General features: G+C 47.0%; 1 protein-coding gene across 2 annotated transcripts in view; it reads right to left on the bottom strand.

Annotated features, from left to right (window-relative positions):
* Positions 1-16,546, bottom strand: part of nrp1a (neuropilin 1a) — a 57,700-nt gene that overhangs the window by 29,250 nt on the left and 11,904 nt on the right. For both annotated transcript variants that reach the window (XM_056433756.1, XM_056433757.1), the window contains exons 4-5: positions 8,787-8,968; positions 955-1,182 (exon numbers count right to left, since the gene is read on the bottom strand). In XM_056433756.1, coding sequence (XP_056289731.1) covers positions 955-1,182; positions 8,787-8,968 — 410 coding nt within the window. The remainder of the gene's footprint in view (positions 1-954; positions 1,183-8,786; positions 8,969-16,546) is intronic.

Below are 16,546 nucleotides of genomic sequence, written 5' to 3'. Positions count from 1 at the left end.
ACCTACAAATGAATTATGGAAATACTGTGTGGAATCAAAGGTCAACTCGAAGGAGACAACACGAAGGAGATGCGAGCTCAGTGAATATTGAACTTGGCCTAAACTCACTTGAAAAGGCGCTCTGATTTACACTTCAACCTCATCACTTCACGCGTCAGTGAATACTGATGTTCTTCCAATCCTCGGCCGCCGATGGGTGAGAAAAGCTTTCATCTCGTCTGCAGCCCCGGGAGAACAATTGCAAAACTTCAAGAGGTGATTTCGCTCGTTGAGTTAAAAGCCTCATCTCGGAGGCCGTGGAGGCGCGGCTTTGAACACAGTGCACCCTCCTCCCCCCTCCCCCCATCTCTCACCTGCAGAGTTTGTGGCAATGTTTTATTGCGTGGGCGAATCTGCGGGCCTTCGCTCTCATCAGGACCGAGCTGGTCCGGTTCACACTCTCTCCAGGGGTGGCGGGGGGAAACTCAAGGAAACCACTGAAGTAAATCTCCTTTTGGAGTCATTTCTTCCTGGGCCGAGTTGTGTTTTTATGCGTCAGAGAAGCGGAAATATCTTAGATTAGACCTTGAATTCCCAGATGAACACTGAGAGAAAAAGGAAGGACGGGTGGCTGTCCTGACCAGGAAGTGTTTGGCGGCTTTGAGCGATGACTAAGCGTTACGCTCATGCTGACAGACTCTTGGACCCCAGCCAAGTTTGGTTGAATCAGTTAGCCCAGTGGCCCGGGTAATGCCGTCATTTTGTGTAAAGCTGTTCATTTCCTCTGGAAAAAAACCCAGCAGTGAGAAGAGAGCTATCAATCTATCTTTTTTCTCTCGACAGGATAGCAGATTTCTAAGTAGTGGGATTTCAGCTCTAATTTTTTTTCACAGCATTGATTTCTTTCCTGGTCGTTTGAGGAATTAAAAAAAGCGCACAGTGGCACTACAGCCGTCACCAGCGCTGCTTGCTCACCTCCCGGGAAGCCGTCCCAGATCTCCAGTCTGTCGTAGCGGCAGAACACGCCGGTGGGGGGCGTCGGGTCGGGCTCCAGCTCGAAGCTCTCGAACTCCAAGATGATCTCGGACATCTTGGGGGCGAAGATCATGAAAGAGCAGTCCAGGTTGTTGGGGTATTTCTCTGGGAAACCGGGCGACTTTATGACACCGCTGTTGGAGGTGAAGTTCCTGGAGCATTCTGGACCTGTGTGGGGGGAGGGGGAATGGGAAAAGAGAAGGTGAGATGCGGCAGAGACAAAGAAAGCGGGCGGGGGCGATTCTTTTGAATGACTGTTGGTTAAGTGATCGGTTTCAATGAGGCTTTGTGTCGTCGGCGTTGAGGAGCTCTGCCTTCCAGCTGGTCCATTGAGTGCAGGTCAGTTTACAGTTCACACCCCCGAAACAAGAGACCACCTTGATAGTTCTTCAACTCAATAGAGACTACATCTGGGTCTCTCAACCTTTCTCTATGTGACCCTTTTTTTTATTCCCTCATGGTCACAAACATCCACACTGTGTTACAGCTGTAACTCCTGGGACATCTGGACTGTGAGCGTATGCTTTAGTGAAAGGCCTCAATCACCAGAAGCAGGGAGCGATGAATAAACAGCTTGATTTACTGTGTGAAAAAACCTGTCTTGCACACAAACACATTACACACACACACACGCCTGTGAAACATGTGAGAGGTGCTCAGGCAGAATTACAGCGTCTGGGATGGAAGGGCGAGGGCAATGACTGCGCACACATCAACACACACACACACACACACAATTTTTACAAATCTGTATTCACAGCTTTCCCTGGGAGAGCTGCCTTTCAGCTGATGAGGAGCAGTAACATTTCCCATGTTAACTACTTCTCGGAGCATCGTGAGCTCAAGATTACGTTTTAAGAATGACTGACGTGTGATCAAAATGTGTTTTTTAAATTCATCAGATTCTTGAGGAGACTGATAGAAAGAGACATTAAGACTTGTTTGCTATGCATGTGCACACAAACACCCCCCCCCCCCCCCACACACACACACTTACACGCCCCCACACACACAACATGTGGGGGGGAGATACAAAAAAGAGCACTACTGTCATCCAGGGCAATTATTTGGAGCCAAATGTGCACATGATAATGTCATTTTCATGGTTGTCTGACAGCCGGCATGATGAGCGCAGATGGGGCCAATCAAAAGCAAAATTGCAGGGAGTTATCGCTCGATAGAGCCTGCGTGCTACAGTCATTGTAGCTTAAATAAATGTGGCAAACTGCTTTTTCCACTGTCACTCAAGCTCCTTGCCGGGCCCCTAATTCAGGACCATCAGGCCCACTTCAGCTGTCCACTGGCAGAGTGAGTGAAGGGAGAGCGAGAGCCACGTTAAAAGCGAGCGGAGTTCTGACTCTAAAGAGAGCTGACATTTAGTGGCGCCGCCAAAGTGTGGCTTTTTAGAGAACAGTGAGCGCCATTAATTTCACAGCTTCCCCTCGTATTTACCCCCGGAAAATGAAGGGGTTTTGTCCAGAGAGAGAGAGAGAGAGAGAGACAAGATGAGAGGGCCGTCGCATGCTGCAGTTCTGCACTTTACCTCGCCGTATTTGTGGAGAAATGTCAGACCATTTTTTTGGGAGGGGTGGAAAGTATAGATGGGAGCCACTTCTTTGAAAATAAAATGCTCCCATGAGTCCCTGCGTGCCCTAGACAGCTGCAGTATCCAAAGTGCAATTCAGGTCGGCGTGTTGAATTTCCTGTGGATATTGGCTCAGATCTCCGCTCTCCGTCCATTTCAAACCTTTTACCTTGACCCTTATCTCGGCTCAGCAGTTGGCCAGAACCTATTTGGTCTTTGGGGATGGTTCACTCTGAATCCAAGCAATAAAAGACGATAAAATGCCTGGACGGATGCAAATGTTCCATAATATATTGGCAGGATTGAGCTCAGTCTTACTACTTGAGCATTTTTTTTATCAATTAATATATTCAGGAAGTGTATGTAATAAAACTATTTTCATATTTAACCCTCCCTATTGGGCATTCCAGTTTCTGCTCTCTTTCCGATTCATTACGACCGAGATCGAGCCGAAGGACGAGCTACCCTATCGGCCTCAAAGAAAAAGGACAGCGCGAAGACGTCGCAAACAAAACGGAGAGGCGGGAGAAGACCCTACCGGTGTGATGATTGTCAGATCTTTTTTATCTATTCCCTCCATGAGCCCCCACCCTAATACACCCAGGATGCATTGTGCTGATCCACGCATGATAGCGTGATCGCGGTCGGGCTTTTCTGTGGCAGCATCCGCACTACCAAATCCCTGCCCCTCCTTCACTGGCGTATTTGCCGCCTCAATAGGAAGTGGTGTGGGTTGGAAACAGAAAACAGGAAGGGTTTTGTAAATAAGGAAGGTTTGACTCAGGTAAGACTCACAGGGGTCACACAGATTGTCCCATTTTATTTGAGATTTAAAAAAAACAGTTTGGCAACAACACACTCGGTTGTCTGAGCCACTGCTTCTAAACAAACAACCGAGTTTACGACAGGAAGTTGGGCGAGAGAAAAATAAGCAACCTTGAACATTTATCGGCAACCTCTGACCAGGCGCTCAAACATTTACTGCCTGCAGTGATGGATTCTTTTGACTCTCGTTTACATTGAGCCCCCCTCTCCGCTGGACGGGGGAAGTAAACAGATGTCACTCCGACTCGCTCGCTGAGTGATCGGAGGTGGTTTAACACGACAAGCCGTATCCGACGAAATGGTGTTTTAATGGGGATCTTATTTCAGCCTTTGCAAGTGTGAAGAGATCGATACAAATCTTGAATAAATCCGGTTTCAACATGAAGGAGCAGGGGCCGCCTTTCCACTGTTATTCTCCCTGATGACTGGTCCTCTATGTCTCTATTAAGCTGTTGCTTTAAAGTGCTGCGAGCGGACCAGGGACTAGGCGTTAATCACTGCAACAACATTGCGCCAAGGAACTGGTGTTAAATGTGACAGCCTCTTGCTATTTTCATTTTTTAATCTGTCTCTCTCTCTCTCTCTCTTTTTCCCTCTTTCTTGTCCCCCCATCTATCCATGTCTCTGGGTTATTAGAGGCCGAAGCCAAAGGGGTTGAAGGTGTTGTTCTTGGAGCGCTAAGTAAATCACCACTGTTTATGTTCCATGTTGCTCTCCGGCTGATCATTAGCCCATACCACAACCCTCCACCACGCTTCTTACCTCCCTCCCCTCCGATCGGTCCTCTTGCCGCGCGGATAGGGGGGTTAAAGGATTGGTGGACAATTAACTCTTTCAACACTAAATGAAACATTAACCTGAAGCTTGCGGAGTGTCCGTCACTGTGACAGATGGAAAGGGAGGTCTACAGGTTTACCGTTACACACACCCCAAGGCACTGAATTACTGACATGCGGTTTAGCACTGACTGTGCCTCTGACGTTGCTGCTTGACACAGTGCTGATTGCTGATGGGTTGTGTGTGTGTGTGTGTGTGTATGGGGGGGTCACAGTTTCCCTCTGGCTCTCCTTAAAGAGATTTGTTGTCTTAGGTTTCCATGAGGGCTGTGTGTGTGTGTGTGTGTGATGACAGTACGTCTCCATGCCAGATGTGACCTATGCCATCAGGCTGTGCCGTGCATGAAAGCAGAGCGTGCCCCCTATCGGGCACCACCCAAACCACACACACGCACACCTTGAGAGTGTTTTCACAGGTGCGGGCTGCGTGGTAAAAGCGCCCGCATCACAGTGACATGATGAACAGGGCCTGTAAGTGAAGAGATGGGGCTTTATGTGGGCCTCCGTTACAATCGACTTAGTCATCCTGCTGAGTAAGGAGAGGAGACGGTGGATGAGCCTGTGTGTGTGTGTGAGTGTCTGTATGTGTGAGGGAAGGCTCTCAGTGGTTCTATCTCCTTGCCCACTTCAATGGGCCCTCGGCCAGCATTGATGTGGCTTCAAGCTAACGCAGAGCCGTTAAGGGAAAACATATGTTATGCATGTGTACTTAAGAGGACGGATCGTTCCAGAAACACTTGAGGATTTTCAGTGAGATACTGTCAGATGACGGGATAAAAACAGCTCTCGGTCCTCTGCAAAAGCGCCAGGATCTTGGTGGAGGGCAACCCCCGCCACATCTCAGTTTCCTCCACTGATTTTTCATCATACATCAAGTCAAGGCCTTAGTTTGTTTCATGCACCATTGTCTTAAGTCGAGGGCCTTGTAAAGTAGTTCTGAAACTGGGCACTTCGCAGATGATGGAAAACAGGCTTCCGGACGCGCGTGAATTAAGTTATCAACATTTAATGGCAGGAAGTGTAAAACAAACATTCAAGGCGCTCTTCCTCGGCTCCCGGCTCCTCCGCCCCTCAGCCTTGCGGCCTCTGGGATACCTGTAGAAGAGACCCGATTTCTCTAATCCACAGAGTCTTAGACTCAAAATCACTGGCCCCGGTCAAAACGTCACTTCCGGTCAAGTCGTTAAACAAGTATTTTCACAATAAGAGTCCCGTCTTGCTATTGTCCGCATTAAAGTCACTTTCACAATAAAAGTCTGTTATTGTAAGTCACTTGACGGAATTCAACCGGCCTCGTCAATCTATAATACTAACATACAGTCACTCTCATGCAACATACATTAATTCTTGCCATTTACATTTGCATAGAGTAAACATTACCCCTATGCTACATAATACATGAATAACAATATCAATATTCTCCCTAATATTTTCTATTATAATATCTTTCTATATGTATTAATTTAAAACATAAGACCTCTGCAGATGTTATCAAAATAAACTATTACAACCTAACAGCCTCCGCAGAGACACACAACACAAGCAGCTAATCTTGGATCTCCCTTCAACACAGATATTGCTCATCTCCCCTTCTTCCCCATCTCCTCCTCCCCCAACATCCACGACGCTCTTCCCGTCTCCTGCCAGACTTCAGCCAGCGGAGCGCGGCTGCCAATTTGCAGGCTATAAAATAAATTGCCCATGCTAATTAAGATGTTTGGATGGGACTGAGGAGTGGAGCCGGGTAGAGACGGATGCGGAAGCGGCCACAGAGAGCCGCAAAACAACCTGCTCTCTTCCAATTTGACACTTCGCAGGCTACTGTTGATGAAAGCCGGGGCTCGGGGCGCCGCCAGCCTGCTGGAGTGAGTGTGAGAGTGTATTTACATAGTTTACAGTCTGAGTGGGTAAAACCTGCACATGTAAACATGCTGGTATAAGCTGGATCCCTCAGGGAGGAGTACGTGTTCATGTGGTTTGCTATGCGGGTATGTTTATCTTCCACGTGACCTTTGCTTGCGCGTAACTCCAGATGAAAGGCGGTGCCATCCCCGAGCTTGAGTTCCCCTGATCTCCGCGCCTGTAGGCCTACTCGCGGTTGTGAGCCGCCTGCATTCTTTGCATTTCCTCATTGGCATGCGCAAGCGCGAGCCTCACGCTCCTCCAGCCGTTATCAGAGCATCTGTGTATCATCATTAACGTTACATGTGTTAGCCAACACAATGTTTTTCCCCGCTAACTCCCCGCTTGTTGATAAGCTGTACTAATCAGCTAGTGTTGAATCTCCCTTTCTGCTTGGCTTCGCACTCACAAACAGGGCTGTTAATTGATCTCAGAGCTCTGTTTTTTTTTGGTGGCAGACGGAGTAGTCAAAACACGGAGTAAACTCAAAGCATAACGAGGGGCCTGGATCCACCATCGGGAGCCACAGCACACCCACAGCGCTCTTCTCCGCGGGGGGATGGCGCTAGGTGCAAAACACGCAGATGAAAAGCCCTGATTCCCCTTTGGATTCCATAAGCAAAGATCCTCATCAAGGTCCAACTCTCCAGTCCAGCTATGAGTGTTCTCGGGGAGTTTCCCTATCGCCACTTGGTCTCGAACACGCCTCATTTAGAATCAGCGCTGGCTAATAGATGAGACTGGGACACACCAAGCTAATCATAGGAAGAATGTGGCAGATTTAGCGGGCCTGTTGAGGGGAAAAGAGGGAGTGTGCACCGATGAGCTTGCGCATGTTGATGGGTGGAGTGCCGCTTTTGATCCCGTAAACGGAGCCGCACTCCGCCAGCTGCCCTGCCGTGCAAACCCAGAGACACAAACACAAGCACAAGCTGGCCTGGATTAAAAAGGGAGGAGGGACCTCACGGGGACATTCATCATGTCTCCAAGGTCACGGGGAGGGCCGTCCCATTGACTGCCGCTAAGGTTGATTAACGAAAGTGGAGTCTGTAGCACCTGTCTGCCGACAAGTCACTCTCCAGATATGTGCTGTCTTCCTCCTTCTCCTTCCAGTCCAAACAAAGGGCGGCAGCCACCCACAGGAAATCCTGCCTTCTGGGGTGCTGTGTTCTGATAAGATAGACATCCCCTGAGGATATCTGTGGTTTGTCACACATGATTCCAGACTAAGAGGACTTATTTTTAGGTGGGAACCTCTAACTGGCTGGATACCAGTGCAGTGAAAGCACTTCCTCAACCCTGTTTAGTGGCGTGAATTCACTTTCTCCACAAGCAGCCGTTAGTTATAACGGCATGCTCATCCCCGTGCCGTGGATTGCCATCTGACAGTAAACCAACACTTGAAAAAACATTTGTTGAATCAATGCTCAACAAATTATACGCTTGTACAATCATTCACACCAGATAAAAACTGCTACAATTACGGAACATATGGGACTATGATTCATTGGCTTTGAATGGAGCATATTGCCTTCCATATTGCGAGTGCATAATTTGATGCTCTGGCGCCTTGACGCAAACACAAACAAACCATGAAAATAGACAGAGCGTCTCTTCCTTGCCCCGTTATCAGAATTATTCCGACATAATACTTTTCATGCGTCAGCGAAGACAAATCTGATTGAAATTACTTGTGAAGTAGAGCTTGCTACAAGGTTTTCTGAGCCTTATACCAACTGAATGGCTATTTAAAGGTTGAGGTTTTTCAATTTAAACTTTTAATTAGTTATTAAAGAGCCTCAATTTAATAATGATTCCTCTTTAGGGGCCGATCACACCAGACGCGACTTGTAAAAGTGCACCTGCTTCAAAAACGCCTTGGCAAAAACTGTGGAGCGCCTGCGTGCCTGTGGGCGATAAAACTTCATTTCCAAAATGGGTTCAAGCAGACGTCGCACTCTTGCCCTTGCTGTGTTGTGGGATGAGGAGGAAGAAAAAGAAGGTTTGGGGTTCTCGATATTCCAAAAAATAGGGAAGCGTACGGCGAATACCACCATCTATTCCGCGAATTGTACGTCAATGAAGAAAGTTCTTCGGAATTAAAGACCGCTAATTAAGTGTCTCGTCAGAGTTTGACATTTTCTTTAGAATTTCCCACTGTTCATACCACACGAAAACAGGAAGGAAAGCCCGCCTCTTGCTTGATCCGATTTGGCTGCGTTGGCCGAGTGGGACATTGATGAGCCCTGCGAAGTTGAGAATATCTTAACTTTAATGTGCTCCTAAAAACGCGAGAAAAACGTGCGGCATTTAAAAGGCGCACTTGAAAGGTATAGGAAAACAATGATTTTTCTTGCGACACGTTTTTGAGAGTCGCGTCTAGTGTGATCGACCCCTTATGAACTACTTAAAGACCCTGCTGCAGTAAAATGAGAGGTTCTCTACTCTAAAGAGACCCTGGTGCTAGAAACACTTCAACTTCTGTCCACAGGGACTGCCAGAAACAATACAAACTAAAGGTTCCCTGTCGCTTTAAAGAAAGTGCTTAGAGTGGTTTGTTGGGCAATGACTTCAGGAATATGCACAATGAAAAAGTGAAGCTGCAGCTGTGCTCGGCCACCCACCTGTCTTAAAGATCTCATAGCGGATGGAGAAACCTGCCCCGTGCGTCTCGTAGTCAGACACAAACTTAATGAAAAGTTGGTTTCCGGAGGAGACGACCGGAGAGGGAGCGATCTTTCCGCAGTACTTCCCCACAAGCTGACCGCTCTCGTCCACGCCATCTCGCACCTCCACGTAGTCGTACCTGAGCGAGACGAGGGAGAGAGGGAAGCAGTGTCAGTCACAGCTTGCTTCAGAAAAAACTCTTTCATTTAGTTCTGTTCCTGCTCTCCTTATAGATTTATTGGAAATCACTTCATCGTGGGCATGTCTGAAGACAACACACACACACACACACATGTCGTAGATTGACACTCAGAGGACCGACTTAAACAGAGAGCAACACAGCATATTGTGGAGCTAATGTAGTGGAAACAAAACACAACGCACTAATGAGGTCTCAGGTTAAAACTCAGAGAACAGGTGTGCAGGTTATGCTTTAATTATATCAACCTGGCACACACACACACACACACACACACTCTGCAGAGGTGTGGTACTCCCAGCTGCACTGAGGTCAGGTTTATGTAATTGCTTTGACTACTGAACTTCAGCTCAACAGTTGTATATATCTCCTGTTTAACCGCAAGATAACGCTGATGGTGTGTGTGCTTCTTGTAAGAGAGAAAATGGGAGTGATCGTATCATGGCCTTTGGCTTATGCTGGTGTTATAGAAAGAGCAGGTGGTAAAGCTATTAAACACACACACACACACACATTCAAATGGAATTTCAGACCCACGGCTATGGAAGGCAGCAGCCGCCTAATTGAGTCGGCGCAGAGTTTGGGAGCAGAAGAGAAAAACAGCTTTGAAATACGATTGGGAAGAGGAGCCGTGATACACACACATACATACACACACACACACACACACACACTTGCAATCTGGCATGCGAAACTAAAGCTGGTAGAGAGTGACTGGCCGACGCGGGTGGTCTAAATAGCCTCCGGTTATCAGTGTGTGTGTTTTCAGGCACTTGTTAAATGCACTTGAATGGTGGTTTTAACTCTACTGCCTGTGTGTGTCTGTGTGTGTCTGTGCGTGTGTGTGTTGTGTGAGTTTGCATGATGTTTCAGATGACTTTTCCGTGCGGTGTTATGACTGCGAGCAACGGGGCGAGCGGAGCTGCAAAAAAGCAGATTTCAGGTTTGAGTTTCCATAGTTCCTAATTGCCCGTAACGCACCGGTTCTCGCCAAGTTTTTCAGCTCTGCGGGCCACTTATCGAATATATTCTGTCTCCAATCCCCCCCCCCCCCTACGATGATGGTCCATCTTCATCAGGACACCACATGAATAAAAAACGTAATTTGCTTATAGTGAAAATGAGAAAGGAACTCTGATGTCTATGTATAATGTGCAGCAGGTGTGTGAACACACACTCTCTCTGTCTCCTCCCTTCCACAGAAGATATGTTCCTTCCGGGCAAAGGGGCCTATTTTCATAGTCATGCTCGATTCCTCAATTACTGTCAAAACATCACGTATCCTCAGCGATTCTGAATTCACTTAATGCGCCGGATTTCACACAGAAAGGCGATTTACACTTTGAGTGATGGCTCGGGGAGTGGGGGGGGGGGGAGACTAAATCCCTCAGGTGGGGCCTGACTTGTATCAACACGCATGCTTTAGCACCTTTTCTTATGACAAATATGGTTTCCTTTACTTTCCTCAAAACAAAAACAGAGTCACAAGAGTCAATTTGTGGTAATAGGGCTTAAAAGGGCTATCTCCAGGTTTAAAACAAAGAAGAGTTCGCTAGAGAGAGAGAGAGAGAGAGGAGAGACAGGAGAGACAGTAACTAAATGTAGAGCTGGATAGAAATGGATGACTTCACGCTCTTTCTGCTGAGATGGAGTGATCTGAGGTGGTATGGAGCTGTCAACATTCATCAATCTCTTCATCTTCATCTTCTTCGTCTTCTTCTTCTTCTTCTTCTTCTTCTTCATCGCCGGGCCACCAGCTGTGGCAATAGCCCCGACTCGGCTCACACAAGCACCACTTTGTTTAAGCTACTTTATCAGCTGCAGCGCGGTAAAACAAAAACAATCTACAATGTTATCCTCCCCCCGCACGCTAAATGGCCGCTTATAATTTAGTTAAATGGGCTCCCGTATTGCTGGGATCGGGTTTCATTCTATTGTAACATGTCATCGTCTAGTTTAGTCACCAATGCAAATATTTCCGATACAAACATTTAAAGTTAATGTTTCAAGTTAATGTATGAATTTTGGAAATGAAAGTAGTTTTCGATACATTCTCATTAGTATCTTTTTAAAATGTATTTGTGCTATCAATTTCTCTGCTTGGAGGTCCTCACCATCTGCTGACTCCTCTCCTCTCCATCTTTTGGTTCCCAGCTCACAACGGAGAGCATCAATCTTGCTGTGGCCCTGCTGTGTTCTATCAGCAGACTTATAATTCACCTCAGAGCCTCTGTTTCTGCCCCCACCCCCACCACTGTGCTCCACCCAGCAACTGCCAAAAGCTGAGTGTTGCCAGACGCCTAAAAAATTGATGCAGAGATGCATCATTGAGATGAAGAAGGAGAGAAAAGCAAGCTGCAGTATAACCCAAGTGTGCGGTTTGGTTGTTTGTGTGCGCACACACAGAGCACTGTGCATATTGTGTCAAGTGCAGCGTGTTTCCTATGCATATGGACGGAAGCCAGTCCACCAATGTTTTAATTTTTCCTGTCCTCACAAATCAGCCATGAAGCCATGAAGACAAGAGGAATACTCTTATTTTGGTTTTTATTTTAGACTCCTCACACCTCCGGAAAAAAGCAGTTTTTTGCGTATTGTCACCGCGGCGTGTCATCATCAGCTCGGATGGCCCTCGTAAAAAGGAGCCCAGCGGGAGACAGGATGCAGATGGAGGAGAGAATACGCCCCGGAGGGGTTCGTCGCTGTGCAGAGACAGAACGAGAGGGACCTCCTTCTCCAAAATGTCTCTATTGGTGCCTAAATGACTGGTGTGTCAGCCAGAATTCTGGCAGTTCTGTGCCAGTGGGCCCGCGCGGTTCCCCCTGCTAAAACTGATCCATCCAGGCCCTCGTCATCTGGAAGACATTACGGAGTAAGCTTGGCTGGGCAGTTTGACGGCGGCGAAAAAAAGGCTCTCCCGTTGCCAGCTGTGTTAAATGCACCTCTAATGCATCTAAATACCTGTGGGGACCCACTTCTGGGGTTGAGCGTCCTCAGGGACGACAGGACAGTTAACATCCTCTATTGAGGATCATAAAAGAAGCACACGGCCTACTTTTAAGCCCCCTACGGTCCCACAGTTTGGGGGTCTTCCTCACCTCCCAATTTAAACTTAGATTCCTCCTATTGGGGGCCTGCAGTCGTGATACTTGACGTCACATCACTCCTGTTGTGGTTGCTTTTATTCCCCATGACAGCACCATCCAGCTGAGCCATGCCCCTGTTTATCGGTCTAGTCTGCTTTGGGTCTGGGTGGGCTATAACACACACACACACACGCACACACACACACACACACACACACAAACACACACACACACACACACACAGTGAGCTGACTACCACAGTGCTAATGGTGAAAACCGTTTGCCAATCCAGTGGGGAAATTAAAGGGAAAAAATAAAAGTGGTAGGCAGGGGAGGAGGAGGAGGAGGAGGGGGTTCGGGGGGGAATGAATGTAATTCTCAACGACCTTCGCTTCACCGACTCAAATGTATTAGCCTGCCTTCCTTCTTCAGGCACAGAGAGAAAGCAATCCGCCAGTGTCAAACGAGAACATTAGCCCTCCTTGCGAAGCCAAAGAGAAGGTGACAAACCAACGGCCTAACAATATAACAGTTATATTGCCCGAAGCTTTCCCATGGAAACAATCTGTCCTCCCTCTATAAATGTCTGCTTGATATTGTTCTATAAAAGCAATACAATCTGAGGCAATGGAATAACACTGTGACAGACTGTATGAGCCTCATACAATTGGTGGGATTTCTTAATCAGACCATTTATAAGCTCAAGCATGCTGTGGAAAGCCCCGGAACAAGAGCTCTTTCTCTGCCATCACCCCTCTTCGGTCGAGCTGCTTGTAGAAAAAATGCCGCGTGCGCTTTTCTCTGTTGTTTCTCTTTGGCTGGCCGGCGCAGTGCAAGTGGCTCTCGTGTGAAAACAGGCCAGCGACCGCATGTCAAAACATCTCTGGATAACACAAGTGGGGCCCAGGGGGGACTTAGCAGGGAAAAGGACTTTGTTGTCAGCTGTCAGAAAACTCCGGAGAGCTCCCGTGTTAACGAGTCTCGGCGAACAAACTGTCACTCGGGGCTGTGAAAAAAACATCATTAACGCTCGTACAAGGGGGCCACGAAACAAGCTGATCCCCACCTTACTTTTTCCAAGCCCGGAGGGGACATACCTCTCAGAAATAAAATGGTCTCCCTTTCTTTACTTTGCCTCCCAATCCGCCTCGTGCATGTGACATTCATTAACCCGCACTGGAATAACATGTGCAGTCTTTCCTGTAATGACGACTGACCTGATGCAGCTCGCCGGGGCAGACAGGGAAGCACGGAAAGAAAACCGGGGCAGTAAACCGAGTCCACGTCTTCATGATCTTCATTAATTGACTTGCTAACATTAAGATCTTTATTGAAGGTCAGGAATGCGTCGTTAGAACAGAAGCTTTACCATGAATCAGGGGAAAAAAATGCAATAAAAATCTGCAGCTATCACCGTCTCCACGGATGTGTCTCCACTTCTGAATGTGCAAAAAAATTATAGCGGGAGTCGAAGGCCTCGGAGCGGGCGAACCCGCCCAGCGGGACAAACCACAACCAATCAGACCTGATGGGTTCAGAAGTGGTTCCTTATCAGCAAGGGGAGAAGGGCATGACTGCTTTGCTCGCTGCCACGCTGCCACACGGACGGATGGAAGATAAAAATGAAGATGAAAAGATGGAGGTCGCCCGCCCCAGAAGGCCCAGCTGCAGCCCCTCTGACCGGCCTGTTTGGGTGTCGCCCCCACGCGGTTTGCTCGCCGCTCGTATTTTTAGATGTCGTGTGGCTGCTTGTGATTCTGCGGCAGCCTCGGACACACGTCGGTGAAGCATATTCGCTTTCCCGAACAGCAATTATCATCAGTGTTGATGAACTTAGCGTGCCTCCATCCATTAGGTTTCCTAATTACACTGGCAAGAGATCTGCTGTCGCCAACAATCAAACTAATGAAATTGGCTATTTAGACTCAATTATTGCATCTCCCCCCACCCCACCCTGCCCTTTGCAACACACACAATAATCCTTTATTCGGAGATACACGAGCACAGACTGACAGGGGGAGGATTCTACCCCAAGGTGGGGGGCGGATCCTCTCTGCTCAGCACAGAGCTGGCTCACACTGAGCTGGATGGAGACGCAGACAGGGGGGGGGGGGGGGCTAAAAACAAGCAGGGGATATAAAGCTGACCACAAAAGCTTCCACTTATAGCAGGCCGACTAAATTGCCCGTGCTCACCTCACATGTAAGGAACGCTGGCCTTTGACCCCTGCCAATGCTGAAGTATGTTCAGCTGACTTTCTTTCTACTCCCATGGGCGACCGCGACATGCCTGCAGGGCCAAAGCCCGGCTGTGCATATTCCCAGCCATCCTGTTATGTTCCCTTTGGCCTCCTTCCCTCATTAAAATTGTGAAGCATGACAAATGGGTCACAATAACGCGATGATAGATGTGCGAGGCAGTTTAAACAAAAAACGAAGTCAATTTGCCCGCCGTGACTTAGTCATCTGTCTTGTAGGGCCTAACACTGTGGATTTAAAGATACACCCATTTCATAAATGGGCTGATTCTTTTTTGTTGTGATGCATCATGATTCCAAGTATAAGAGGACAAAGTTCACCACATTGTACAGTTGAGATAAGCTTCTTGTTGAGCTTCTGCAAAAAATATTTTAAAATATGTGAACATAACACAAATGAGCGGCAGAGAAGATCAACAACCAAATAAAAAAATATTTAAAAGAAAAATCTGATTTTCATTAAGCTTTTTGCATTATTGCATATTTTAATCCAAATACAGGTGTATATGAAATATTTCAAATTAAAAAGTGATAACAAAATATATATATTTTTAAAGAAATTGTTAGTCCTAGTTTAAAATGAAAATGGATAATGATGAACCATCAACGTGTATCGAGAGAGCATCTACCTCAATGAGGTGCAAAATTGTAAGTTAAAATTGTAATAATTAATAATACTAACAATAATATGAAAATACATCCATCAGTGCTTTGCTGAGTTCAAGACTATATGAAAGTGCTAAATAATAGCTGCAGTTGTGAGTAGGGTTGAGACTTCTCTTCTTCCCCATCACCCATCTTGTTATCGTGACTAAAGCGAGATGACTAACTCCAATTAATTAGAAAAACTGCCCTTGGCTAAACGGAAATACGCATTTAGCACTTTCTTCCCCACTAAGTGAGCTTCGGAAATGAGATTGCTTAGCATATACAGCAGCACTCCGTATGCGTACAGATATGAATATTCACAGAGTGAATGTATGCTTTTGTGGATGAATCCCTTTGGGTACATTTCTAAAAAGCACATGGAAGTAAAGCAGTGTGGAAGTGGCCTTGTTATACAGACATTGTGACTGAGAGATATTATGTGATATGTCTGTTATACATCTAATAGGTACAATACGTTAACATAACTCTGTGATATGTTTTACAAATGGCTAAAAGAGAGAGGCAAATTGGCATAACAGTAAAAAAAATACAAGACGGGAAAGAACGCCCAAAAGATAGAAGGGTTGACAAGTCCTGTGTGTTACCTTTGAGAGGGTGGAGAGAAAGGGAAGAGGTGGGTGGGGGGCAAATCAGCCCATTTCTGGGACCATTACAGGAGGGAATGGCTCCCATTTGTCCCACCTTGACATTTGAGAGGATCTCTGATTGCACCGGAGAGAGGGGGCAGGCAGAGGTGAGCGGAGAGAGAGTCCTCCACAAGGGGTCTGTGGCACGAGGTGTTACAACTATGAGAAGTCAAGGGTAAAAATAACAGGGCGCTGGGAGTCAAGGGGCCGCTTTAAACACACCGTCAACGCCCTGCTCCAGTCCCCGATGAAACTCGGTGGCATAGATACACCCTGCATGGAGCATTGGGTCTTGACCCTGAAGCAGGGGGCCCAAATATGGGCCTGGAACCCACTACAACCACCACTCAGCTTACTATCAAGAGTATCACGATTGAGTCTGTGTGAACCAAAGACAGCCACTTCAAAACAAAAAAGATCCAGATTGGTCAATTTGACCAAAATACAGGCAAGCATTTCCATTACTGTTCACTCGCTTCACTGTCACTTGGACTAATTGTGACTTTCTGATTGGAAAACTCTAAGGAGTACACTTCCAGAAGAGGCCAGGACCATATCACAATAAAAAGGGTTAGTTTAGATACAGTATGTCCCAAAACAATTCAGGGACAGAGTATCACAGATATTCTGTTCATGACGACATGGTATAGGATGCACTGGAAATAATCGTCCACGACCTTTAGCTAAGTGACACACTGAAAGGACTAATCCTAGCAGAGTGAATGCTACACAACATCACATTTTTACGGGATGATGAGAAAAAACAGAAACAATATGCCCTCCTAAGAAATGGAGTGCCGTATGCAAAGGCAATCGTCTATCTTTTCCTGATGCAAGAAGAAGCAAGAAGCGGCGCTCCACAGCTGGGTAACGAGCAGTG

The sequence above is a fragment of the Pseudoliparis swirei genome, chromosome 16, assembly GCF_029220125.1.
Source record: "Pseudoliparis swirei isolate HS2019 ecotype Mariana Trench chromosome 16, NWPU_hadal_v1, whole genome shotgun sequence".
Taxonomy (NCBI): Eukaryota; Metazoa; Chordata; class Actinopteri; order Perciformes; family Liparidae; genus Pseudoliparis; species Pseudoliparis swirei.
Note: the sequence above shows the minus strand (reverse complement) of the source record. Positions and strands in the feature narration are given on the sequence as shown.